This window comes from Tetrao urogallus (assembly GCF_951394365.1).
Source record: "Tetrao urogallus genome assembly, chromosome: 4".
NCBI lineage: Eukaryota > Metazoa > Chordata > Aves > Galliformes > Phasianidae > Tetrao > Tetrao urogallus.
The window spans coordinates 30,627,356-30,654,599 of record NC_136817.1 but is presented as its reverse complement, the minus strand read 5'-3'; the positions used below and the strand labels follow the sequence as shown (position 1 = coordinate 30,654,599).

The 27,244-nt window shown below is 38.9% G+C and overlaps 1 protein-coding gene across 1 annotated transcript in view; it reads left to right on the top strand.

Annotated features, from left to right (window-relative positions):
- Positions 1–26,998, top strand: part of ADAMTS3 (ADAM metallopeptidase with thrombospondin type 1 motif 3) — a gene marked incomplete at both ends in the record, with an annotated part of 128,889 nt that extends 101,891 nt beyond the window's left edge. Inside the window, 17 exons of the mRNA XM_079534710.1 lie at positions 1,865–1,948; positions 3,541–3,697; positions 5,793–5,898; positions 6,828–6,971; positions 8,442–8,574; positions 9,094–9,207; positions 10,286–10,431; positions 11,000–11,175; positions 12,311–12,444; positions 12,953–13,076; positions 16,597–16,677; positions 18,268–18,431; positions 18,993–19,158; positions 19,897–20,029; positions 20,375–20,582; positions 21,318–21,435; positions 26,421–26,998. Of these exons, the coding sequence (XP_079390836.1) occupies positions 1,865–1,948; positions 3,541–3,697; positions 5,793–5,898; positions 6,828–6,971; positions 8,442–8,574; positions 9,094–9,207; positions 10,286–10,431; positions 11,000–11,175; positions 12,311–12,444; positions 12,953–13,076; positions 16,597–16,677; positions 18,268–18,431; positions 18,993–19,158; positions 19,897–20,029; positions 20,375–20,582; positions 21,318–21,435; positions 26,421–26,998 (2,766 nt within the window). The remainder of the gene's footprint in view (positions 1–1,864; positions 1,949–3,540; positions 3,698–5,792; positions 5,899–6,827; positions 6,972–8,441; positions 8,575–9,093; positions 9,208–10,285; positions 10,432–10,999; positions 11,176–12,310; positions 12,445–12,952; positions 13,077–16,596; positions 16,678–18,267; positions 18,432–18,992; positions 19,159–19,896; positions 20,030–20,374; positions 20,583–21,317; positions 21,436–26,420) is intronic.
- Between the last annotated feature and the right edge of the window lie 246 nt (positions 26,999–27,244).

Sequence of the window (27,244 nt, the reverse complement as noted above, 5' to 3'; positions counted from 1 at the left end):
AGAGGAACAATTTCTGACCTGTCATCTACACGATTTTTTTAAAACTTAAATTCCACTAATACTCTATTTAGAATTATGCGGTTACTTTTGTACTAATTTGACTTTAAAGATCAGAGCAGCAGCATTTGTTGCTTCTGAAATAAATTATTCAAAACTAAAACAACAGTGAAAAATTTCAGCTGTTTGGTGAACAGTGGAACTGCTACGTTACCTCTGGATGTCTGTCCTATGGCTGTGCTCTCTAATGGGATATAAGCTGTTCTCATTATGGGATTGTTGAAGAGCTTCTGTGTGCATACTCTGAGCTTCCTTTCCTGCGTGTAGGGGAGAACATTCAGTTTTTGCTTGCATGGGAGCAGTAGTAACATTGTTATTTCCAGTAAACTGCTTACTTTCCTCAAATCTTCTACATACTTGATTTCTTCAAGGTCTTTGTAGTTTTGCAAGTGTTGCTGGAAAGCAATCAACAGGCCCCAAATGTACTGGGACACTAGCACTGACAGAAGGAGCAAGTATCTGATCTTTATTTCATTTGGAAATCAAACTGAAAACACTGAAATAAAAATTCTGTCTTTAAACGTTGTGCGTAGACCTCATTGGAGACCTCTGCAAACCTTATTTCATGCAAAGCCATGGACTCTTTTGTGAGGGCTCTTTGTGAGATTTTAGTTTTTCCTGTGTGTTTTCTACAGCCCTTGAAGATGAGAGTTTTGATGTCTCATGAGGATGTCTTATGTATGGGTGTTTTCTCTGGCTAGCAGTTGTTTTTAATGTGCATAGTAAGTCTTTCCAGATCCTGTAAATGTTACATGCTTTCATGCAGTTGGTGAACTTTTAAAATGGAATGTGTTGACTTGCAGAAATTGAGTGTATTTGGAGATATCATTACTCTGTGAGGTATACTTCAGAGTTTATGTCTCTGGCAATGCTGTTGACTTTAAAACTTTTAGATGAGAACATCCAAAGCATTTCTGGGATTTGGAAAGACTTTGCCCATTAATTTTAAGATTGATCTAGAATCGGGACTATTATTCAGATCTTTAAAGCTAAACACATGCTTACATGTGTGCAGAAATGGAGTCGCATTGATCGTGTCGTTGTCTGAATATTCTGCCTTCCCAACCTAGAGCTTCGAAATGCAGAAATGGCCTTAAGTCAAATCCTCAAGTATTTTCTGAGGACAGACCTAGGCTGAATTTAATGGCATATTTCCTTGAGCGAAAGCTACTGGCAGAAGAATCTTTTACAAAATGAAAAATATGCGCTCCCTCTCCCCACTAAAATATTCATCCCATGTGTTTAAAATGATTGAATTGAGACAAATGGTTGACGAAGCAAATAGGAACAGGATCTGGAGTTCATCCACAGTTAAGAGTGGCCAGATGGCAGAGCAGAAGTGGCCATGTGGGCTGAATGGTGATGGTTTTATCTGTTGTTAATGCAAACTCTTAAATGCTTTTAAATCCCTCAGTGAATGTGACCATACTGCAATAGCTTGCTTTCAGGAATAACTTCATTTTCCTCATCATGTTTATCAAACAAGTGAAATTAAGCATTTAGACAAGTATTTGCTGGGTTTGTAGTCTTTCTTTCTCCAAACAATTTTTCTGTTGGCTCTGATCCAAAGGCCATTAAATTTGAGAGGAGTCTTGAAATGTGCTTCAGAAAGTTCTCAGTGAGGGAGTACGTGATGACAGGAAGTATAGTCTACATTTCTCACTGCATGGAAGTGATTTGAGACTTGAATCCTCCTCTGAGAAAAATAGTGGTTGAAGCTCTTGAAATAACAGATACATGGCCTTGGAAGTTCCCTTTGTATCATCCATGTCTTTTTCTTTTTAAGTTTTCCTTTCTATTTTCTCAGGTGAATGAAATTTACCATGATGAATCCTTGGGTGTTCACATAAATGTTGTGCTGGTCCGAATGATCATGCTGGGGTATGCAAAGGTAAGCAAGCCTCCAAACCAGTTCTTTGCATTCATAGTCTTTGTAATCATAGTCCATAGGAACTACATGAGCAGCTGTGGAAGCAGAAGTCTACCAAAGTGTAAATTCCAGGGTGCTGCCTCCTTTTTCAACACATGCTAAATGTGCTTGTGCTCGCATTCCTGCAATGAGCCATCACTGTCCCTTTTTGTGAAGAGTGGTGTAGAACGGGCTGCACTGTCACTTTGCACCTTATTTATCACTAAGAAGCTGCAAGACTGCAGCAATCAAATATTTTTGTCATATCAGATGGATTCATTCCACTGGAAAGCTCCTTTTCCAGTGTATTTTCTTAATGTCACCAACTATCTGTGCTTAAATGCAAGATTGCAGTGATTGGTGCAGTACCTGTGAGGACTCTTGCTTCAAGAGACAGAAGTGATTAGTTCTGCCCCTATCCTGCTGATGCTGCTGAGGGATAGGCTGAGAGGACGTGGGGGGCACGTCAGCCCACTGCAGTCTCACTCCAGGGGCTTGGGCTTGCAGCCTGACTTTTTGCCCTCGTGAGTCCTCAGGGAAGAAAATGACTTTAATGGTGGCAATCAACTTGACTGATCAACACAGCTTGCTGCTGCCCTGTCTCCACGCAGTCTTCTATGGTAACTATCTCCTTTTCTCATTGTGCTGTACACTCCTTTTACTGAGTCACAGCATACTCCTCCACTTTCTGCCTTAGACTTGCTTGTGCCAACATGTTGATTGTTGGTAAAATACATTCACAGAGCTTTGAAACAAATACTTGTTACATTGTTCAGGATGAGAATGTTCTAAGTGCTGTTTGAGGTTTGATAAAGATCATGTCCCTTCCATCTAACTCATGCACTGAATTTGAGCTTGCTTTGATGTTTGCCTTGTAATTAAATTTGGTCACTTCCTTTTGAAGCATTGAGGTTGTAGATGTACTGTGTAGTGAAAGTCTCAAAAAACAGATGGCTAATCTGTATTAATCAGTACAGATTTACTGGTGCTATGGTGTTTTATACCAGTTGAGGCACTGTACTCTGTGTTTATGTTATTCACTTCCTCCACACAGGCTGTGTGTTGTCACTCCACTCTCATTTAATTAAACTGAGTCACATTGTCTTCTGACATTTATCCTGCATATTACAGGCTTTATCTAGATATCATTCAGGAATGTTGCACAGAAGGGCCATTATTTGTCACCGTTTTAATAGAGAATATATATGCTCGTTACACTGTCTTTTAAAAAAATCCTAAATATGTGCTATTACGTATGTACATTCACTGTTACATACAAGTATATTGATATAAGCAGTAGCACTCTGTTTTGGCAACTCTTGTACGTTTCCTTGTCTCTGCCTGGGGATCTAGGACAAGAAAGCTAGGAGAGAGTATCAGTCCTCTTTAATGGATCAGTCAATGTCCAGTGTATTCATTTTCTTTTCTCATATCAAAGAGGATTACTGTGACTTAGACTGATAGTGAAATCGGGAAGGAGAAACAGGAACATGGCTGGTTCTTCAAGAAAATAAAAAACTTGACTGAATTTCTTACCTTTAGAAGATCCTGGTTCTAATATATTGCTTTTTCAGTCCATTAGCTTGATTGAAAGGGGGAATCCCTCGAGAAGCCTGGAGAATGTTTGCCGCTGGGCGTACCAGCAGCAGAAGTCAGACCCCAATCACTCTGAGCACCATGATCATGCCATCTTCTTGACTAGGCAAGATTTTGGGCCTGCTGGTATGCAAGGTAATGCAGCTGACCTGAAGCAAAAGTATCGGGACTTTGGGGTTTTTGTCTGTGTGTGTCTAGTGTCTGACAGAAAAGGAGAAAAAAAATGAAAATTGCATTGTTGTGTGGCCCAGAGAAATTAAGGAATGTAGGCATTGATTCAGAAAATACCTGAAGTGTTCAATTTTAAAGATAGATTGAAACCTGATTCTGTTCAGGAAAGCGTGTACACTCATAACTTTCAGTTTCCTATTCTGGGTTTAGAAAAGGCCCATATGGACAGTCTAAGCATGTACTTGCTAGTACATTATGAAGAGAAAGTACTCACTCTGTTTCATTCTACATGCTTTTTTAAAAACCAGGTAGACCTTGCCACTTATATCTAACTGCAACAGATTAAATTTTACCTTATAGTATGTAAATAACTGTTGCCTTCTTCAGACAAATATATTTTTGCATGTGCATGCAGGGCACATGAGGAATTCTCATTGCATTCCACTTTGTTTTTGTTTTACTGCATCACTCACAGTAGATTTTTTCTTATAACTAGCTTTTTACCTCGTTTGATAGATGCATTAGTCCTTTTCACTCAAGGAATTAATGATAATTGAAAGTAAATTCACAAAGCATGATTTATGTCAGTGCAGAAAAATGGGAGTCTGGGTGAGACTTCTGAAGTGTTACTGCTCTGTGCAGCATTGCAAACTAGTCCCATTTTTTATTTCTTTGGTTCTCATGTAGTTGCATTCAGAATATGCACCCTATAATCATTTACCCAGACCAAACTAGCACTCATCTTGTATGCTGTGGTCTGTGGTAGAGCTAAGGGCTCCTCTTAGCAGAAACATTGTGGGTTTGTGTGCTTCTTTTTTCTGCTTGCAGGTGGAAAAAAAGGACTAGAAAACAGAGCAGTTTCTGAAACAAAGCTGTCCAACTAAATGTGATGGCCTTCACTGCAAAAAATCTAACACTATACAGTCAGAAATGTCCTCTGTCTTCCATGTCTCAGTTTCCTCAAACACACGTTTCCCCTCTGAATGTTCTCTATATCTGTTGCTAGAAAGATAAAATCCTCTAGCTCCTCCAAGTACTTGAGCCACATGCCCAGCTCTGGAGCTGCTCTGCAAATGATTCTTTGGCTTCATTCTCTCTGTCAGCCTTCATAGTCTCTTCTAGTGCGATGCCCAGTTTCTTTGCCTTTGATACAAATTCTGCAAATTCTCTTGGAACAATAGGCCCCCATTCATTATCTAGTCATGGAAAAGCAGTATGATACATGGTTTAGCATGGTATCATTCAGGTCTAATGTGCAGAATTTACCAATTTTTGCTTAGTAGAAGGTAAGAGAGACCTGCTTTTAGTCAGAAATACCCTTTATTAAGAAGGCTTTTCAGTTTTTATGCTGGTGAGCTCTTACTGAGGCATGAGTCTGCTTCTTCACATAGCTTTTTGAAAAATGTGCCATGTTCTGACCATCTGGCTAGAGATTTTGTAGATGTCTATGTCAGTTCCTTCATCTTTCAGGGTGAGGCAAGAGTCCTGAGTCCTCATTCATGTCTGGACTTGCATTCCAGAATGAGATCTTAGGCGGTCTCCCTACCTTCAGATTTTGACTTTTGCTGATGACAAGGCATGTAATATTTACTAAGCAGTAATTACATGATGGTATTAATATAAATACATACAAAGGAATGAAAAAACTCTGTCTTTTAATTGAATGGGAATCTTCTGCATTTTTTTTTTATGAGTGTAAGTGCCTGAAGTAATCTAGATGTATGCAGAATCAAACCAAGTTTGTCAGAGCCATTAACACTGACAGGAATTGCAAAGGCAGGAGAAATTGACAATCAGAGGAAGAGAATCCTTGGTTCTTCTCTGGTAGTAAATTTATTGGGGTGTCAAGTGGAACAGGCTGTCCAGAAAAGCTACAGATGCCCCATCCCTGGAGATGCTTAAGGCCAGGTTGGATGGAACCCTGGGCAGCCTGATCTGGTGGGTAGTAACCAGCTGCGTGTTGGAACTGAGTGGGATTTAATTTCTCTTCCAACCCAAGCCATCTATGATTCTGTGAAATGTAATGGGTAAAGCAGTCAGACATGATTTCTCTCAATAGGATATGCTCCTGTTACTGGCATGTGTCACCCGGTCCGAAGCTGTACTCTCAACCATGAAGATGGGTTTTCATCAGCTTTTGTTGTTGCTCATGAAACTGGTCACGTGTAAGTCTAACATAAAATTAGATTAACAATATGGTGCTGCATCTCCTTTTTACTTAAAGTGATTTAATTTTAATGGTGATATGACAGCCATCCAAATAATATTATCATCACGGAACGCATCGGTGGTTTTAGCAATGAGTAAGTAAGCGAGGGAAGAAGACAAAGGAAAGAGAGAGCAGGAACCCATTTTCTTTAGGGTGATGGTGAGATAATTAAGAAAGAAACCTGGAAAGCCCAAGCAGTGGAGACGGTAGCTTACCAAGCATCCTTAAAATTCTTTCTTCTCATTGACTGAAAGTGCTGATTTGTTAATTTGATACTTCTTAAGGAGTGATAAAATGTTAGGCTGAGAATAATTGATTCAGGGAAAGATCTCTGTCAACTGCTGGGTGAATTAATGTTGTCTTTAAGTAGTGCAGGCTTCTTGTTCAGCTCAGTGGGCTCTGTTGTTGTTTTTGTCCAGAGTAATGTAGGAGGAGTTTAGCCAAATGTGAGGTGACCATGTCACTTGCCCCATAAGCTGCACCAGATGCACACTTTTGGAAGTTTACTATGCTAACTTAGTTAGCTCTTTGGATGCACAGCATTACAACCTTGTTAGCTCGATGTATAAGTAGGTGCTTTTGATAAATGAGTGTACTATCATGAATAATTAAATGTCTGAATGAGATGCTCAGTGGTAAGCAGAACTGCCGTTTTCTGTTATCCAACGTAGAAATCATCATCTAATTAGTTAGTTTCTAGAGTATTTAGAGTCCTTATATTTTGACATCAAAGTTCTATTTGAAAAGCAGGTGATATCTGTAGCATGCAGAGAACAATTTCATCTTGAATGACTACATTTGCATGAGAAACTGTTTTCTTTACAGCTGTTCTACCAGTTGAAAAGTAGAAACTGCTGAAGCTCTGATACCAATTCTTTGTTTCAGGCTGGGAATGGAGCATGATGGGCAAGGGAACAGATGTGGGGATGAGACAGCAATGGGGAGTGTTATGGCTCCCTTGGTGCAGGCTGCCTTTCATCGTTACCACTGGTCCAGATGCAGTGGCCAAGAACTCAAAAGATATATACAGTAAGAACTTATTAGCACTCATTGATGGTGGTTTTACTAAAGGAAACAGAAGTCTTTGCAGTTCCCTGACATGTGGGGCCAATGGGCTGCCCTCCATCAGAGAGCAAAGAAGTGAAACAATCCTCAAGTGTCATAAATTGAACCCTTGTCTGTGGAAGTCTCTTTTATAAACACAGTGGTACTGAGGCTTCACAGATAGGAAGGAATGGCATCCTCTTGTGTAGGCTGCTCTCCTTCCAAACAGATATACAGAGGAATTCCAGAAGGCTTCCCTGTCCATCACTGCAGCAGCAGTGAGGAAGAGGAACCTCCATTTCTGGCTCTCTCCAGTAATACAGTTTTCTGATCACCTTTGTTGCCATGCATCTATATTAGAAAAGCAAAATCAGGAACAGTGCATCCTCACCTACAGTTTTACACAACACTCGTTGCATCTGCTGGGAATGGTACTGGGTGTCTGTCTGGAAGACTTTATTTAAGGAAGTTGGTGTTTTTCCTACATTTTTTATTTCTGTACAAGTGGTTTTGTGAAACTGGGAAGGTGAAGCCCTAAGCTGAGAAGAACTAGTAAAATTTGTGGAAGAGAGAAAATGCAACATGAATGTGACTGAATTAGGGAGAAAAGGGGAACAGAGAGCATAGGAGTGATGTCTCCCTGTATTTATGTGCATAGTCTCCCATGTAAATGCTTTCTTATCCAGTTCTTACTCCATTATTGCGAATAACTGGTTTTGAAAGTCAGAACTGAGTGAAAACTTAAATTGACCCACTATGGCATGGATTCCAATGAGGAATCCCATCAGTAACCTGAAGCATGAAATTTTACATTAAGACCTTTGAGCTTAAAATGGAATTTTATCCTTGTGCAGGAAGAGCAGCCCACCAAAAGTTTAACAGGAATGAGTAAAAAGCAGGCCTTTTTCTTGCCCTTTGCATAACCTGTTTTTTGTCCCTGTGTATGCTGTAGATTTCAAGTAAGAGGGCCTGTTCTCAGACTACTGTTCTATTTTAAAGCCCCATAAAGTCAGTGGAAAGGCTCACTCTGACTACAGAAGGTGTATAATCCTTATACTGGGATTATATAGGATTCATGTTACAGTTCAAAGCACATTGAAATGTTGCCTTTTGGAACTGAGAATTGAGAAGTGCTTGTTTTCTGTCTCTGGTGATGGGAAAACAAAGTGCAAATTCTACATGTACCATTAGATCAGGGAAGGGCGGGAGATGCTTCTCCTCAGTATCCAGCAAATACAGGGATTTTGTAGGATCTTCTCATCCAGTGCTCAGTCACATTTCACTGAGCAGTATTCTAGAGGAGGGGCTGTTAGTGCTTCAGGTAACAATAACAGGTTTGAGAAAATGAATGTTGTCACAATATTGACATCTCAGAATGAAGAGTTTGATTGTATTGATAAAAAAAAAAACAATTACTACATTTTCTCACTATCTTTTCTGTGCATCTTTCCACAGCTCTTACGACTGTCTTCTTGACGATCCTTTTGAACATGATTGGCCCAAGCTCCCTGAACTGCCAGGCATCAATTATTCCATGGATGAACAGTGCCGCTTTGATTTTGGTGTTGGCTATAAAATGTGCACAGCGGTATGTCCAAGGCAGTCATTGCAAAGACAAACATTCATTTCAGCAAGTTGGTGTTTGGCCTTATTTAATAGTTGCAATGTATTTTCTCACAATTAAAGATCCTTTAACTACTAATTAATGGAGTAGTTTAAGCAGATACAATAAAGAAGGAGAGAGATATTTATGGATGAAAGCCAGAGCCAGTCATCTGAGTCATTTGGTATAGCAGTCAAGAGGACAGCAGCGTGGTCTACATGACACAGACTTGTGGCAGCAAGCCTGTGATCCCAAGAAAGAAAGGGAGAAAACTAATTTTCCTCCCACTTCTGGGCATCTCCTCCTTCCTTCAGCACCAGAGGATGTGGGGAGTAATCATTGCCAAAGATACTTTCCAAAGTATACTTTCCAAAGATTTCCAAAGATACTTGACTTGTTGGTGGCTATGCTAGATTAGCATAGATTAGATTGGTTTGAATCCTTACCCAAAAGGTATCAGTAATCTAATGTTGTTTTTCATCTCATAAATGTCCTATATTTCAGTTCCGAACCTTTGATCCGTGCAAGCAGTTGTGGTGTAGCCATCCAGATAACCCATATTTCTGTAAGACTAAGAAAGGACCTCCACTCGATGGGACAGAATGTGCCCCTGGAAAAGTAAGTATTGCATTTCCAACTATGTATTAAAAAGAAACACACACAAGCAGTTGCATTAATTTGGGTTGAAAAGCACACAGGAAAATAGACAATTGCACAGCATCCCCCCAATTGGCACCAAAGAAAGGAAAAAGTGGGAGCTGTCATTTCCCACTTTGTCTTCTTTGAAATGTACAAAGCTGGCTGTTACATAGGCTATATTTTGGAAGGTGAGGGTGTTAAAATCATAGGTGAGGTGTAGGGCACTCACATTTTCCTCTGTAGCCTTTTTGTTATGTTTTTTTTTAAATTATTATTATTTTTAATATTATTCTCTCTTCTGCAAAGTGTCCTTAAAGTGTCATTAAGAATCCGTGGTAGCAGATGACAGAATCACTGTAGGATGGGAGTACATAGCCCCAAACTCTTCTTAGTACTTGTGGTGCAGACATCCTGTGGCTAAATGTTTGTACAGGCTTAGGATTAGCTCTTTAATTTTGTCTTTTAACATTAGAGAATGTTCTGCTGCTAATTCATTTTTGATCATACAATTATACTCAAGCAAATGTTTATTTAACAAATTCCATGTATTTTCAGCTACAGGAGAGCCACTTATGATGTCTGGAAATGCCCTAACCAGTAGCCAAAAAACTTGCTGACTAGTGACTAGCCTGCTGTTGCATCTTGTTTGCGTGAATATGCTGTTTGAGTATGAGGAAAAAAAGAAAAAAAAGCTACTGATCTTCAGCAAGGATCTTATTCTGTGATACAGTAGTCAGAACATAAAAATTCCTTTAAAATGTGGTAGGAATTAGGATTCATATGAGACAAAGGATGACTTAAATGAAGTCAAAAGAACATTAGAACGTGTTGATCTTCGTGTTTCTGCCCATGGAAGGATACACGCTCAGATGTGGCACTGTTGTTTATCCATGGAACAGACAGCCATGAAAGAGAGGGATCGGGCACTCCTGGACCTAGAGTACGAAGACCCTCTTTGCTCCACGAGCTCACCTCTGTGCACTTTTAAATTTACTGTGATTATGTTTGGTTTGATTTTGTTTCTGCTCTCCTGCTTTCCATGCCTGTTTTCTCTCAGTGGTGCTACAAAGGTCACTGCATGTGGAAGAATGCTAACCAGCTGAAGCAGGATGGCAACTGGGGACCCTGGACAAAATTTGGCTCCTGCTCACGAACCTGTGGAACTGGAGTTCGCTTCCGAACACGCCAGTGCAACAATCCAATGTAGGTCTTCTGCCTTGGTGGTAGTTCCAGTCAACTGGTAATCATTGTAGGTGTCTGCTGAAATGGCATTTGTGTTTTGAGATGGAATCTCCTAAAATTCACATTGTGTTCAAGCCCCTTGAAACATCACCTTTTGCAAGGAGCCAGAATCATTTTTAGTGAATCCAGTAATTTCCAGAGGAAAGCCTGTGGAAAACCATCCTATGAAAAATTTAACTGATGTGTGAGAGAGTGAAGAGAACATAGAGTGCAAGCTCAACAAGCTTTGGGATGAACTATTAGATAGTCTCCAGTTGTAAATCAACTATTGACAGCATAGATGTGTATATGTATTGTTTCTGCATGTCAGCATATGCCTTTGGGATGTTTGAGTAAGCATGGAGGTTACATTGCAAGTGCATATCTGTGCAAGGTAACTGCTTTGTTTCCAGTTCTGTCAGTTCACATTCCTTTTTTGTGAAATTGTCTCTTTAGAATCAAGTGTGAAATTCCACCTAAGACTGATAACAAAATTGTAGACCCAAAGCCTTGAGGGTTTTATAATCTCACGGATGTTTTCTTCTCCCAGGCCAATTAATGGAGGTGAAGATTGTGTTGGTGTCAATTTTGAGTTTCAACTGTGTAATACGGAAGAGTGTCCGAAGCACTTTGAGGACTTCAGAGCGCAGCAATGTCAGCAACGCAATTCCCACTTTGAGTATCAGAACAACAAACACCACTGGCTGCCATATGAACACCCTGACTGTAAGTTCTGTTATTTGTGTTTACTACAAGTCAGTGCTGGAATCTCACAGATCTTATGGGGGGGTCTTGTTTCTTTTGCCATGTAGAGACTACAGTGTAAGAAAAGTGTAGTAGGTATGACTAAAAAGCAGGAAAAGAGGATGGTCCAGGGTAAAGGAATAGCTGCAGTGTGAGACAGTTGTAACTTCACCAACCCTTGCCCAGCTGTTTTCCTCTGACTTTCATCCTCTTCCTAGTGAGAACAGGATGTAGCAAGAGGCATAGAGGCTCTGAGCTCCTGATGGAATAGCTGGTGGGTGCCATAGGAATTAATGCAGCGCACTGTGAAGCTCTGGCTCTGCTGTTGGGGCCAAATTTGGAAAGCTGCTGCTCAGATCATGAAGGACTCTTCTTGGTCTCTCCTGTACATCTGTTCATCTATATGAGTGCAAAATGTTAATGGTCAATGAGGACTGCTGCTAGGAAATTGCACTGGAAGTTGTAATAGCGTTCTAATTAGTGTTCTACTTGAGAAGTCCTTGTAAGTATTTTCCCATTCTTAGATAAATCCATCTACCTGAGCCTGACTCTTCACTCTTAACATTAATATAATCCAGCAGTCATCTTGAGTAAAAAGGACAGCTTCAAGCATAATGATTCATTGCTTGTTGAAAGGGATTTCAGAGCTGCTTTGAGTTGCTAGTATTTTTTCCTCAGGCATCTCCTTTGAAACTCTTCATATGCATGGCTAGGGGATCAGATTCAAGTAGTGATAAAGAAATATTTGTTCAGCTGGGATTTTCCAGAAAGACTAAAGGAATTTGAAATCCAAATCTTTTATTCTTTCATGTGATGTAATTTCCTAAACTCTGCACTGCTGCAACAGAATCAAACTGAAGGCTACTTGAAGAATAGTGGGGAACCCAGTTCTAGGAGCTTCTTTGGAAGCAGTCTGATTTCTGTGAGAGTATCTGTGATAATGATAGGCCCAAAATTCACACAACAGCAAATTAGTTGCTTTTTCCCCCCTAGGTGTCTGCATAAGGTCCATTCTATCTCTGTAATATTCTCTTTATGCCTTTAGTGAGATGTTTTTCTGAAACTCATCTGAATTGCTTTTAACTTATGCAGTTACGTCTGTTTTCCTGCTATGCAGCTAATAAGAGATGCCACCTGTACTGCCAGTCCAAAGAAACGGGAGATGTTGCTTATATGAAACAATTGGCACATGATGGGACTCGCTGTTCGTATAAAGATCCCTATAGCATTTGTGTTCGTGGAGAATGTGTGGTGAGTGACAGCTTCTCAAGCTCATTGATGAGTTTGGACTGTGCTGTGTTAAATAACTGTTCAGCAGCAATCAGAGAAAAAGAGATAGACTTTGCAGATGCTTTGAAATATTTGCAGCATCATATTCATCATAATTACTTCAGAATTAAATTACATTAGAGCAATGACACAGGTCCATTCTATGGAAACAATTTACTTTTCTTCAACTGACAATTTCATTTGCCATTTTTTCACTTAGTTTTGCATCTGAAAGGAATTGTCCCTATTTTGCTCTTTTCCATCTTTCCTAGTCTTGATGTACAGTGGATATAATCTGAGAATCAATTCCTGTTCTTCACCTGAAAACCATTACCCAGCAACAGGCTTTCAAGTAATTTGTGTTTAAATGAAATAGATCACTGTTGGCTAGTAATTTCCTCAATGCATTGATTTTGAGATTGCATCCCTCTACAGCTAAACCTTACAGCTTATGATAAAGCCATGTTTCTTTTTGCTCTTCATTCTGCAGAAAGTGGGTTGTGACAAGGAAATTGGTTCTAATAAAGCTGAAGATAAGTGTGGCGTCTGTGGTGGAGATAACTCCCATTGCCGAACTGTGAAAGGAACCTTTACCCGCACTCCCAAAAAGCTTGGTAGGAATAGCATATTCATGCATCTGAATATAGTTTCTATTATCTCATATGTTTCTGTCATGATTACTGTTTTTGAAGACTGATCAGAAACGTGGCTTACTTCAAGGTAGCAAAACAAGAATTTTAGCTTGATGTGCCAAAATGGTTTAGTGCTTGATAAAGAAATTAGATCTTTTAAAACACTGTAATGTTTCTGTCTTTTGAAGGACCTAACAGAAGAAAACTCCATTTGTGCAGTGTATCTAGAAATACTCCCCAGGCATAGCATGTTTAGCTCTTTGTAAATGTTGAAGCCCACAGACAGTGTTTGTGCTAGATGGGGATACACTGAGTTCTGCCAAAAAGATGAACTATTGTCCCTAAGAGTGACATTCAGAAGAAATTGAGGTGCTTTTCCTGATGCTAAGTATAGCATGCCTTATTCTGTAGGAGGACTAGAAGAAATATTTTTCCTCCCTTTGAAGTGTAAGCTATTCATGAGTTTTTCTTCTTAAATCTAAACTTAAGAGTCGTTAATTGAAGCTCTGAACTTCTTTTCACGTGAACACGTGGATTCTCGTGTCAGATCAGTCTCATCACAAATTGTAGCCTTTTAGTCAAATAAATAAATGAAAAATAAATTCAACTTAATTCTAAATCAAAGACAGAAACATTTTGGCAGAAACCCTCATTTCTCTCAAGTTGTATGAGTGACATCCAATGAAGCATATGATGACATTAACCTGGTTAAAGTTTTCAGACTGGACTGGGGTACTCTATAACACATCTCTTATCAATAATAATTCAAGACCCCTTGGTCTTTTCAGAAATTTCTATCTGGTCAGTTATTTGTTGAGTTAGGGCAGTATAATGATTTATATACATACATATATATATATATATATATGTACATATATTTAAGAATACTGTGCATTTTAAGACTTTCCTATATTGCCTTTATTTCACTTTGGGGAATGTACTCAGGGATATGCATCTTCTGTATGACTGGTAGCAGCTATTTCAGGAACGTCTGTTTGGTAGAACTAAATGTTTTAAGATAGAGTGGAGAAAGACTTAGGGACAGATAACATGGATATCTGCATTAACAGTTTAAAAACTGGTAGTTGCTGCCATGAAGCAGGCTTTATTTCAGCATCAGTAATTACATTTGGACAGTAAGTGACTAACCAAACTAAACTTGGACAAAGATAATGTGCAAATGGAAAGAAAATATGTAAAATATTCTGCTGAAAATACATATTAATTACAAGCCAACTGGAGTTTACAGCTTGTAGCTGCAAGTGCCATTAGAGGACCTTTCTTAAAGTGATAAAAGCAACTGGTGGATTAGACATGAAATTACACAAGAACTACTGTGATGTGGGGAGTAATGGAATGAAGATTATAATTTGAGCCTCTTATACAGGCCTGTGTGTTTCTTGAGCTGGCAGTCACTGTGCTTTTCTGAAAACAGAAAAAAAACCAAACTGTAATCAGTAGAAATTAGTGCACCGCCTTCTAAGCATATTTCTAATCTTTTTCACTAAAAGGAAATGATTGTACTTTTGGGGGCAGAGGGAATATTCATGTCACAATTCTGGATCCAGTCCAGTAGAGTTTTTTCTGGTGCATCTGGTTTCTGTATTCTATAGCAGTGGTTTACGAATTATAGCTTGCAGTTGATGTACAAGCCTAAGCTTGAGGTTTGGCTTACTCCCTAGGAGATAACAGGGCAAATGAGAGGTCAACAGAGGGCAAAATATAATACTAACCCCATAATGTAGTGGCTCTGTATTTTTGCCTGGGAACCACCGAGTAACTGCATTGTCTTCTAAGGTGACAGCACGTTACTGGGTGTTTTCACAGTGTTCTCAGTGTCTGGAAAGCGCTACGTCTAGGTGATAGAGAGTACTAGAAATATAGTTCAGGAAATACTGCTATTAGTGAGCCATTTCCAAATGTTAATGAAAGCGTTTATGAAATGTTTATTGTTTTACAGTATCTGTGGCAGTCTAGTCATTAAAAAAACTAATTGACCTCTTCCAACAGGAAAACATTTAAGCAAGAGGTGCCAAAAAGAATTCAAGTTTCTGGAAAATGAAATCTGCAAGTATCCAACTTAAAATCACCTACCTGAATTTTCAGTGGTCTAAATTTCATTGACTGTTAAAAATTGCTAGATGTGTCTAATGCTGCTTTAAGTGCATTTGAACACATAATGTAAATTATACTTTATATTTGTTAAGACCATCTGGCTGACAATGCAGTCAATGAAATAGCAAGACTTGGCTCCCATAACACTAATTATAGACGTTCTATTTAAGGGAAGACGAGAGGAGCATTTACATTGCCCAAAGGAGCTCGCAATATTTCCCTTTCTGAAACAAAGGAGTCTAAAAATATTCTGGGTAAGTTCAGGTGCTTGCAGAAAGAGGCATCCATGGCAACTGGAGAGTTCTTGCTGCAGTTCTCATCTCCAAAAAGGCACTGACACATAACACCTATTCAGGCAAAAGCTTTGTTTCATATGCTCAAAAGATGGACAGTAAAAGAATGCTGTTTTTGCAGACTCTCATCAGCCAAATCCATGAAATTACACATATGTGGCTCTTTGTTCTTTAAAAATGGATCTAAAGAGATTTGTCATAACTGAATATGCAGACATTAAAGGGAAAATACAGAAATATGAAAGTGCCATACACTCAGAGTTTTGCATCCTTACATCAAATTAATTAGATTCACTTCAGTGCTTGTGAAGCTCTTGTTTAAAACTTGCAATAGAAGTGACTGTTGACAGGTTCTCAAGATGCATTTTAGTCTTCCTGAATGACAGAATGACATACTGAACATTACATTAATTGTTTAGACGGATAAATAATTGAAATTTAAAATATGAATTACTGTCTTTGGGGACAGCTTTTTATTCTTAACTGCATAGAGTTGAAATCAGCCATTTCATTTCAGCAGTAATACTTGAATTGATACATTTTACATCTGTAGTTTTAAATTGTTTGGATTAACTTCCATGTAGACAAGCCCTTCCTTATGTGTAGTGACAATACAATCTACTACATCCACCTTTCTCCAGGATCACTGATGTCTCAAAGGGAAACAGACACACTGAAGAGACATATGTGTATCGGTACAGTAAGTAAACTCAAATCCCACTGCCTGGCTGATGAGTGATTTGGAAAAAAATAATCAGGAAGAATCGTTCTTCTCCCTTGTACACTCAGAAACATTGGAAACATTTTTTTTTGCCTGAATTGTTAATCAATATGACCTATAGCAATATAGCTAATCAGGAGACAAATAGATTTGTAACTGGTTTCTCTTTACTCCTGGAAAGAGGAAAAACACAAGGAGGTCCTGTCAAATACGTTACAAAGCTATTTGATCAGTTTCTTTCTGACACTGCTTCTCAGTTGGTGGATGCCCCTTTCTGCAAGTAGAAGCTGAATAACATAGAGCACTCCTAACCATGGCTATTACTTTTTATTTCCTCCTCTGCTTTCTCCATTGACTACTACACATGCCAAAGGGTACCTTAAGATGTTTGACATCCCTCCTGGTGCTCGACATGTGTTTATCCAAGAAGACGAGGCTTCTCCTCATTTTCTTGGTAAGTTCCTCCCTCAGGTTTGGCTTTGAGGCATGATGAGAAGCATGGGCAGTCATGCAGAAGAACCTGAGAAATGAGAACCAAACTAAAGTAGTAAATTTCTGCATTCAGAATCGCATGTTACAGATTGACGATGTAAGCTTAGTAATGAAATTTACTTCTCATATGAATTCCTCAAAATATTAGACTGATCCCAATTTGCATGTTTACTAATAAAAGACTCTCATCACTCTTATTTAAATGATACTGTCAAGGTAAAAAAAGTTGCATTTTAATATGTGAATTCAGTATCTTCAATTCAGTATCTTTAACAATCTTATTTGCTGCAGATTGCAAACAACAGCTTTTTTCATGAAAAGAAGATTGGGAAACTTGTGATGTATTTTCGGTCCCTTTCATTTTGGATTTTTCTTTTGTAGGAAAGATCATATATTGTTATATCAGTCTGTAACTTGCTACTTATTGCTGTCTAATGCTTAAGGGATTTTTAGCTTACACTGAAGGGATGAGGTCTTCCATTGATTTTGACATACATTTAATCAGTTTTTTATCTGCCCTGGCAGTGTCTGAATTATAAACTCTTCTGGCAGTTATATCTGTTATTAAAAAATTAGTAAGAACAGAAAAAGAAATTTAAAAAACAAAGCAGAAGAGAGGAAATAGTTAAGGCTGTGATAATGTCAGAGAGAAAAATTGTTGGCTTTTGAGGTTTGAGAACTTCAATTTGGACCAAGCACAATGTGACAGTACCCCTGAGAGAATCATTTTGTTTTGGTAATAAGTAGTTTTATCACATTTCTAAGTAGGTACACTGCAAAACTCTAGCATTTTGATTGCTATAATAATAGGAGCATGTAAGATGTTGGCATGTTTTTGAATTTAAATTAAATTAAATGTTAAATGTTATATGGTGATTTAGAAAGGGATGTAGAAAAGAAAGTAATGAAAGTCTTTCTCTAGATTTCTAATTTATCAGCTTGTAATCCAATCCCTACAGGACCTGATTTGCAAAATGTGTTGCAGGAACAGTTTCCCAGAGGTTTGAATGCCTTGACTCTGCTTATTCATTTTAGCATCTGGCACATACATATGCTGAAGAAACTGAAGTGTGGAAAAAGGTGTCACTTTTATAATCTGAGGAATATAAGAAATGCATCTGTAGTCTGCTGAGATGTCTGTTACACTAAGGGGAGTTCTCAGTAGTGTTGGGTTTGGTCTTCTGCAAACAAGGAGGACAAGAGACTTTGAGGATTTGACCTGAGTTTCTTGCTACTACTGTACTTCCTGGGTACAATGCCAGTACGGAAAACATACATACTACGTGTGAAGAGGTACTTTCTGTACCTAATTCATATGAATAAGGTGGTGCAAAATTGAATCAAATATTCAGACGCACTTGTCATCAGCCTGGAATGTGAAGGTTACATGGATTGGCCTTGGAGGGCCTATTTCTGTGCAAGTGCATCTACAGCACTAGCTGGTTTGTTCAAGAGGCTTTCTGTGATGTCTCCTGACAAGTTTCACATAAGCCTTCATTACTGGAGATGGTATGATAAGAGGCACAACTGTCACTCTTTTCAATCCTTTCAGCAATTAAGAACCAGGCTACAGGGCACTATATTCTGAATGGAAAGGGGGAGGAGGCCAGATCCCGATCTTTCATCGACCTGGGTGTGGAATGGGAATACAATATAGAAGATGACATAGAAACTCTGCACACTGATGGGCCTTTGCATGATGCAGTGGTTGTCCTGGTAAGTAGTATGCCAAGCAGTGGGAACACAGTGATTTTGTCTTTTACAGAAGTCCATGGCCAGCATGTAGATTGTTCCAAGATTAGACCTTGCTGTGTAATGCCTCTTTGAAAGACCTATGCAGATGGAACAGCTGACAGGCTAAAGCCCTTTTCTCATTAGCTTTTACTCTCCTTGGTAAAATGCTGTCTGTTCATGCTGCAGTAATGTGTTCTCAGATGTCAGTGGGACACTTTGGACAAAAGCAGGCATTACATGTCAAACGCTGTTTGCTCTCTTGCCAAGTAGATCACTGGGCCACAGCATCATTTCATCCTAGGTAGAGGTGTTCTATTTGGCCAGCGAATAAATCTAGCATTATAAAGACATCTCATTTTAAACAGCTCTGCTGATCTTACTGTTGTTAGTTATAGCTGTGAAGATAAAAAAGAAAACCTTTTTTTCCCAATTAGTTAACCAGCAGTTTGCACGTTTCCCTAGGAGGCTGTACTTTCTTTACTCTGCAACAGAATAAATAATAGCTTTGGTTTTCTACCACTGTTTGCATTTGATTATTAATAGATCATTCCTCGGGAGAATGACACAAGATCTAGCCTGACTTACAAATACATCATTCACGAGGATTCAGTACCAACTATCAACAGCAACAACGTCCTACAGGAGGAAATAGATACTTTTGAGTGGGCGTTGAAAAGTTGGTCACAGTGCTCCAAACCCTGTGGTGGAGGTAAACAGATGATGTAGCACCCTCTAGTAATGACAAATTACCAGAAGTGGAAGAGTAAAAGGTGGGGGAAGTGAATGCTTTAGAAATCTTGAGCTTCCATTTTAGAAACAGCTTGTTATTTTGGGTGCCCAAACTTAAAATATCTGAAGTGTCTGATTATTCAAAAGTGTCACTTCCAGCCTAGAAAGAAGTAGTCCTTTTTAGCTGTTAAATTCAGCACCAATGTCACTTTGAAAGCATGCACTCAGCCGTTTTTTGCTACTGATTGTTCACTTTGCTTACAGTGTGTTATTCCTATGCAAATAATGGGTAATGTAAATTTCTAATTAACTTTAACTCCTATGTAGAGGAGTTGAGCAAGTAGTTTGAGTAGCAAGAATGCTAAAACGTGACCTGGGTCTTGAGTTAATTCCCCACTTAGTAAGTGACCTGCTGCTTGATGTTAAGGAGGTAGTTTCTCCCCTCTCTGTACCATGATCTGTGTGTGCAGTGCAGAGGTTAAAAGGTCCTAGAGTCCCTTCCGGCCTTATAAATCTACCATAGTGCCATGTTTTAAACAACATCCAAACAGCACTCTGCAACAATATTATGCCTGACAACGGAACAAATTGTGAGCATGTTTTAATACCTTGTAAATATCTGTCATGTAAAACTATTTAATCGTACTTGAAAGTTATATTTAAAAAAAACATTTCTAACAAGAGTCTGCTTTTCCTAATTTTTCTGAAATGTTTTCAGGATTCCAGTATACCAAATATGGGTGCCGCAGGAAGAGTGATAACAAAATGGTTCATCGCAGCTTCTGTGAAGCCAGCAAAAAGCCAAAGCCAATTCGTAGAATGTGCAATCTTCAGGAATGTACACGGCCTCTGTAAGTTGGTCATGCATAAGAATACAAATGATTGCTCCTTGTGGTAGGGGTGAAAATGAGCGTAAGCCAAATTTGGTATGATACTAATAGCTTTCTAGATTAGAGATCTTGCGTAATGGATGTGCTTTGTTCTTTTTTGGTGGTTTTTTTTTTCTTTTTTTTTTAACCTTTGTACAATCTTGCTGAGTGTTTTCATCCTCCCTACCCTTCCCATCCTCCTCACCTCCCTCCTCCATCCCCAAAAAAATGCAACAAAAAACAACATGCTAAGAACTGACTGAACTGGCAGCAGTTTGGATAATGGTAGAAGTTGTGAAGGCATTTAATTCCTTTTTTACTTTTAAGGTGGGCAGCAGATGAATGGGAATACTGCACAAAAACCTGTGGGAATTCAGGCTACCAGATCCGCACTGTGCGTTGCATTCAGCCCCTTCATGATGGTGCAAACCGCTCTGTCCATTTCAAGTACTGTAGTGGAGATCGCCCTGAAAGTCGCAGGCCGTGCAACCGAGTACCATGCCCTGCGCAGTGGAAAGCTGGGCCCTGGTCTGAGGTAGGCAAGCAGCAATTGTGAGCGAGTCATGTACCTTTGTAGGACCTCACACCTCTGATGTTGGAGCTGTGCCTGTAGTGAACGTTCCTGCCTGCATTGGTCAGAGTCTCCAAAAATGTGAAAATCAGCAGTAGATAATGTCTTCCTGGCTCTTGGGCTTCTATAGCTCTCCCAAATTCTCTAGAAACAAACTCTGAAAATATCTCCAGTGTCAAATACATAATCCTGCTGAACAAACGTAGATATTTTGTTTCTGTCAACTTTCCAACGTTTCGTTTCCCCAATTCTGAGGATAGCATAACTTTTTTTTTTTTATACCGGTGTGGACTTGCATTGGAATCACAGAGTTCCTGTGTTAATATTCCTCTGATGTCATAGGAACAAACACCTGAATGCTACAGCTAACGCAGTGAACACTAAGTTAGAATTCCATAGTCTTTTTTATCCTCTTTCTGTTACACTGTCAAGTAATAAGCTATAGGAAGACTAAGAAGAAAAATCTATAATATATTCTAATAATAAATTTGATATTGCAAAAAGCAAGGACTGATGAAAATGCTATCCTCTTTCTTGACATATTTTTCCATAATGTCAGCCTTCACTAAAGGCTGCTCTCAAAAACAAACTGCTGGAATGTATAGCCTGATGTGAAAACCAGCCCTGGGCTATTTTAGACACATTAACTATTGCACATTGCTGTGAAATACCCTGAATTGTCTTGTGTCTGTTTCATAGTGTTCTGTGACCTGTGGGGAGGGAACCGAGACCCGGCAGATCATATGCCGTGCTGGTGACCATTGCGATGGAGAAAAGCCAGACTCAGTGAGGGTTTGTAAACTCCCTCCCTGTAATGGTAAGGAAACAAACTGATTGCAGCAAATGAGAGTAACCCTTCCTGTCTCAGTGCAGTGTGTCAGTGCATAGTATGGTTCCAGGGTTAGAGACTTAGATTTCATACTTGAGTGAACTCTGATGAAAAATAATACACTTTATTTAACCCTGCCTGAAGTTTCAGTTCTACCTGGTGAACCTACTGTGTCTCTGTGTACTGGTTTCTAAGATGAGTCAGAGCCTGTGCTTATGATCAGATAGTGTACGCACCAAATTTGTACACTACTTTGTTTTAAAGGTACTACACTGATCAGGTGTCAACCACACAATTTACTTCTTGCATGCTAGAACATATATCATTCACTGGTGATCCCCCTGCTTTATTCCAGCTAATGGTGCCTTGTTTTTCAGTCCAGCACAATACTGATATTCTAACTCAGGGTGATCTGTGTTTCTCACAGATTGGGGCCCTCTCTTGTAACGTACTGAAATAGGGGGGTTGGACATGTTAGCCTAAGTTGTATTTGCAAAAATCTGTGCTAGAGATGAAGGTCAGTCCCAAGTAGATCCTACTTGACCTCTAGATCCCAGCATGAGGCCAATTAAAGAAATGAAAATACAAATACAAAAACATTGAGCCGTAAGGTATTAATAGGATTCCTAGGAATTTCATTACATTATTTTCATAGAATTTTTTAAACAGTTTTTTAATCTTTTTATGAACAACAAAAAAGTCTTTGTTCCTTTGAGCCGTTAACTTTATTAGATTTTGGGTTTTTTTTAATCCCTCACAATAGCCCTAATATTCTGACCACTGGCTGGTAGAAAAAATAGAAAAAAGAGTTCTTAGAAAGTGCAGTATGTTTTCCTACAGACTGAATGTAACTGCTTGCCACAAGTCTAGTGAAAGTATGCTTTGCTCTTATTTGTTTTCTGCTGTTGCCAGTGAAAGGACTTAAGGGAGGAAATGATTCTGGGAGCAGTGAACAGTTAAGAGATTCTGTATCCACTAGGTGGGAGCAAATCACTATGTGACTTTATAAACAAGTAGCAGATTTAAAATTATTTATTCATTGTGGACTGATTTTTCACTGGTGATACAAATATTTCCAAAGCTAAAATAAGGGCTACATGTTCATAAAACGATTCAGATAGATTTGATCTTGTGCTTTAGCATCAGCTTTAAGAATCTGTATTTTAAGCATCAGCTGAGATTTTCTTTAATGGCCAGTGTTAAATTCCAGCCTTTCAGAATTAGGCATCAAACACTCTTACTGTGTCTCTTTCACAGTCATAGTCAGAGCCAAATGCCACTGACATGTTAGACTAAGTATCTGCTAATATGGGAGATAAGCAATAGATGGCCTTATACATGCCCTCTACCAGTGCTCTTGAATCACACTGGTTAAAACTCTGTTATTTCATTTCTAGATGCTTAATACACAACTCATCTTACTTGCCCCACTGAAGGAAGGATTTATGTGGTCATGTCTAAGTACTGCAGTTGCTTACCAGGCTTCTGAAACGCTAGATTCATTCCCTAAGGAAAGATGATATAGAACATCATGCTGCAGTTAAAAAATAAAAATAAAAATGTAATGGCCAAGAAAATGTACTGATCCATCTGGCCTTGCTGCAGCAAACCTACAGCGCAACCTGGTCTTAATAAAAATGTTCATATAAGGGCAGCTGCATCCAGCCAAGTCCCTCATACCTTTGACAAAACCACAGGGTACCTTGTGGGTTCTGCTCCTTAGACACATTATACCAGCATCTGTGAGTGCAAACCTTTCTATCTGCTCAGGAATTTGGGCTGTAGCTTTTACCAAGCATAAGCATTTTCTGCCTCTGCGCTAAGTAGCTGACAGTATTCTTTCAGACCAAATAGTCTGTCTTTTTCACCACACTCTTTTAATGTGGTTTCTATTGCACTCTATGTTTAGGGAGAACATAGCTAAAATATGAATATTATTCTGTAATATTTATGTAGGTAAAACCTTTATGCATGGAAAGTGTGGTAGTAGTTTATTTTTAAGTTTGTATAGCTTTGATTACTATTTTGATTTTTGGGGCATTAGACATAGCAAAATATTTGTCTACAGCAGATGTTTTTGACAAATGATTTATTGTATAAATGCAAAATTGCTGAGAATTCAATCCAACTGGAACTGTGATGAACATTTGCCTCAGTGTGATTCTTCCTGCAGTATGAGGCACATTAACCTACATCTTCCATTTCATTAGAAAATATATGTCTGTGTAAAAGAGAAGAGCCACCACTTCAATCATATGCCTCAGCAGAGATTACAAAAACTGATTTCATTGTACTCGTACAAATTGATGAACAGGTCCTTGGATAGTCTTTTTACAAGCTATCTCTTTGCAACTCTTGATTCAGAACGCAAAAATATCCACCTGCTGTTTCAAATATTAGTGCCCAAATATCAGATTCCAGCTCAAAGCAAGATTTCTCAGGGGGATGCTCTCACCCAGCATCCCACTGAATGTACAATTACAGTGATCCTTTTTGTAAGAACTGTGTCACTCCTAAAATGTAATGTAAAATTTTTGCATCAATTTAAATTACTAGCTTCATCTTCTACAGATTCACTAGAGAACCGATACAACCTTCTTGTGTCTTCTACTCTTAGTTACCGTGAAGGAAGTAACAAATTGTGAGAAGGAGAATTTTTACCGTGAACATCAGCAGAAGGATACAAGCCCTTCCATACTGAATAGGAAATTGTTGACTAGGTTGTGCAGAGTTAACCTAAAAAATAAAAAAAAGGGATTATGTGAGTATATAGCTCCAAGATTGTACTTATGGAACCTACTGGAAGTAGATAAGTACAAAACCAAATCTTTGCACTATCATTTGAGTCACAAAATCAAAACTATTGCAAATCAATACCACAAAAATTAGCCATTAGAGAACAGGATGAAATGAGAAGTACTGCCATTATGAAAGTGCAAAAATAATCATTTGGTTCTTTCTTTTTTGGGTTTGTTTGTTACTTTAGGTCATAATATTTATTTCACTTATATATAGATATAAATTAGAGTGTGTATATATGATGACTGTCATAATTTTCCAGATCAGATCTCATTTACATGGAAGCACATTTATTACTCTATATACGATGCAAAGATTTGTGTTTCAATATTAGCTTTTCTAGTTTAGATGAATTATGAATGTAGCCCTTGAATTTAACATGCTAATTCTTACTGAAAATAGTCTTACAGTGCCTTCGTGGACTACATATATTCTCAGGCAAATCTGCAGGTTTAACTCAGGTTTGTCAAGAACCAATAAACATCTATCCAAGGAATCACATCAGGACTAGGAGCAAGGAAAAAATTTATATTATGTGCTGAACTCATATAATTTGGTATTTATAAACAGCATCCCACAAGCCCACTGATGCAAGTGTGTAATTTTACTGAATTCAGTGCAATTAAACTGATCTATACTGATTGAGGGGTTGGACTACCGTTAATATTTTAAAAAAGGAAAACTTGGTTGCCTAACATGCTGTTGACATGTGGTAAGACAACATCTATACTAGTGAGAAAATATCACAGTACAGAAGGCTAATTTAATTTCAGAGCTTAATAAGTGGCATTATGTGCCATCTGTTGCTCACTGAAATGTTGACTGAATAATTGCTAACTATGAATGGAAGACACATATGGAACAGATATTCTCAATGGTCAGAGTTAGCTTTTGGCCATTTACGTTATGGTTTCGCATACTTCTAATTTAAGTAAAATCCATCAGTACCATTACAAATAAACTGTGATATCTTAGGAAAAATCTGTTAATGGAAACGTCCTGCTAGTCTCTCCCTAAAGTATTTGAATAGTTAATGGATGCACCAAGCAATTTATTTGTCCTCACTGCTGGTTTTCTGTCCTGGGAAGTGTTACATGTTTGTATTTTCTTCATCTCATTCGGGACTGCTGCTAAAGCCTTTGCACCTGATTTAGGTGGTATAGTTGGTACAACAGATAGCAAGATTAAAAACATAAATGCTCAATATTGCCACCAACTCTCAAGTGCTAAGAAACTCTCAATATTTGTCCCAGTTCAAGTGACACTAAAACTTAGAACTTTGCCTTTGAGTTCACATGATGGATCACACCAAAGAAGTCTGGGTACGAACATACTTTTATAGTCAGTATAAAAGTCTTACATTTCTTCTGACTTACTGTGTTTTAAGATTTTCCTCTCTACCTTTTTTGACCAGTGTGACTGTGTCTCTATCCGTACAACACAAGTATCCAGCAAATGCTCAAAAAAAGACTGATGTTTCTGAGATCTCAAGTACAACTTTGACTTCTTTAAGAAGTCTTCTTTTGCTGACTGAAAGGAATGCCTCACATGATCTGAAGGCATCTTACATCTGACCTATCTGTTACAAGCTTTCCACCAGTTCTCCATTTATGTTTGGGTCACTGAAAAACTAAGAAGTGTTTCTAACACTTTATTTTAAGAGATTATGCAAGAGGCATCTTTGAGAGTTCATGGAATTGTAGAATATCCCCAGTTGGAAGGGACCCACAAGGATCACTGAATCCAACTCCTCCCAAAATGACTGCTTGGGATTTCTTTAAAGGAAGATTTAACAGTTTTTAATTTTATTGATAGATAATATCCTCAGGCTAGATTTGGGGCAGATAGAATGACTGGTACTGGAGAGTTAGCACTGTTAATTGCTGTCTGTAGCCCTCCACAAACATGACTTTCTTCTGTTTGCTGCTAGTCTGCACAGAAGCCAACGTTTTCAAAGTAACTGATGATTTTTTTTGTTGTTGTTCACAGAGCTGCCTCTTTAAAGGGGCTGATTTATTTTCTGGGGCTTGGTGAGTTCTTTCATGGATGAAACATCTCAGACTAGCCCATTATTTTGGAAACAGGCATTATTTTATCAGTGCCCATCTAAATGCTGTACAGGTATTTCAGTGCTCTTCATTAGGTTTACAATCAGCATTGCATTTGTTTTGCAGACGAGCCCTGTATGGGAGACAAATCTATCTTCTGTCAGATGGAAGTGCTTGCACGTTACTGTTCCATCCCTGGCTACAACAAGCTGTGCTGTGAGTCCTGCAGCAAGCGCAGCAGCACTCTCCCACCACCATTCCTTACTGAAGCTGCTGAAACTGAGGAGGAAGTGATGTTTGATCAAAGTGATTTGCCTAGAGCTTTGGTGATGCCAACACCTTTAGCCCCCCATTATGCAGAGTTCCTGCCAGGGAGAAGGGGCCTGGGCAGGCTTCACTTCGCAGAAGAGGATTCAGATACACACGTCTCCCAGTCAAACACAAAGCCTAAGGGTGCTGAGTTTCCACAACGGAGAGTTCCTCTAGCAACCAAGACTTCAAAGCTATTTGCTTTGTTCCACCAGCCACCTACCAACAGTAGCAGTCTTGGTCCTCCAAATGACCTTGCTTTGGTCGCAGCTGTTCCTGTGGTGTCAGCTAATAACACCGCAGTGGGTGCTCCTTCTCCATCAAGAACCTCACAGAAGAGTGAGAGGCAAATTGACAAGAGATGGCCTTCGAGATCCTCCACTGTGGAAAGATGAATGTGAATGCCACATGGAGAATAGTTGCAGAAAGAAGCTTTGGTTCGCTTTGTGTTTCCCTTCTTTACTTCTGGACACTACGGCGCATCCACGAGCAGGACGCTGCAGATCATCAACTAATTCTCCTTGTAAATACAAAGAACAAGAAGTGCTGGTTCACTTTCTAGTTGCTTCCCGTCCCTCCTTCCATACTGTGTCATCTGCTTAGCTTGAATGCGTTGGAGGAAAGCACCAAAGAATATTCCT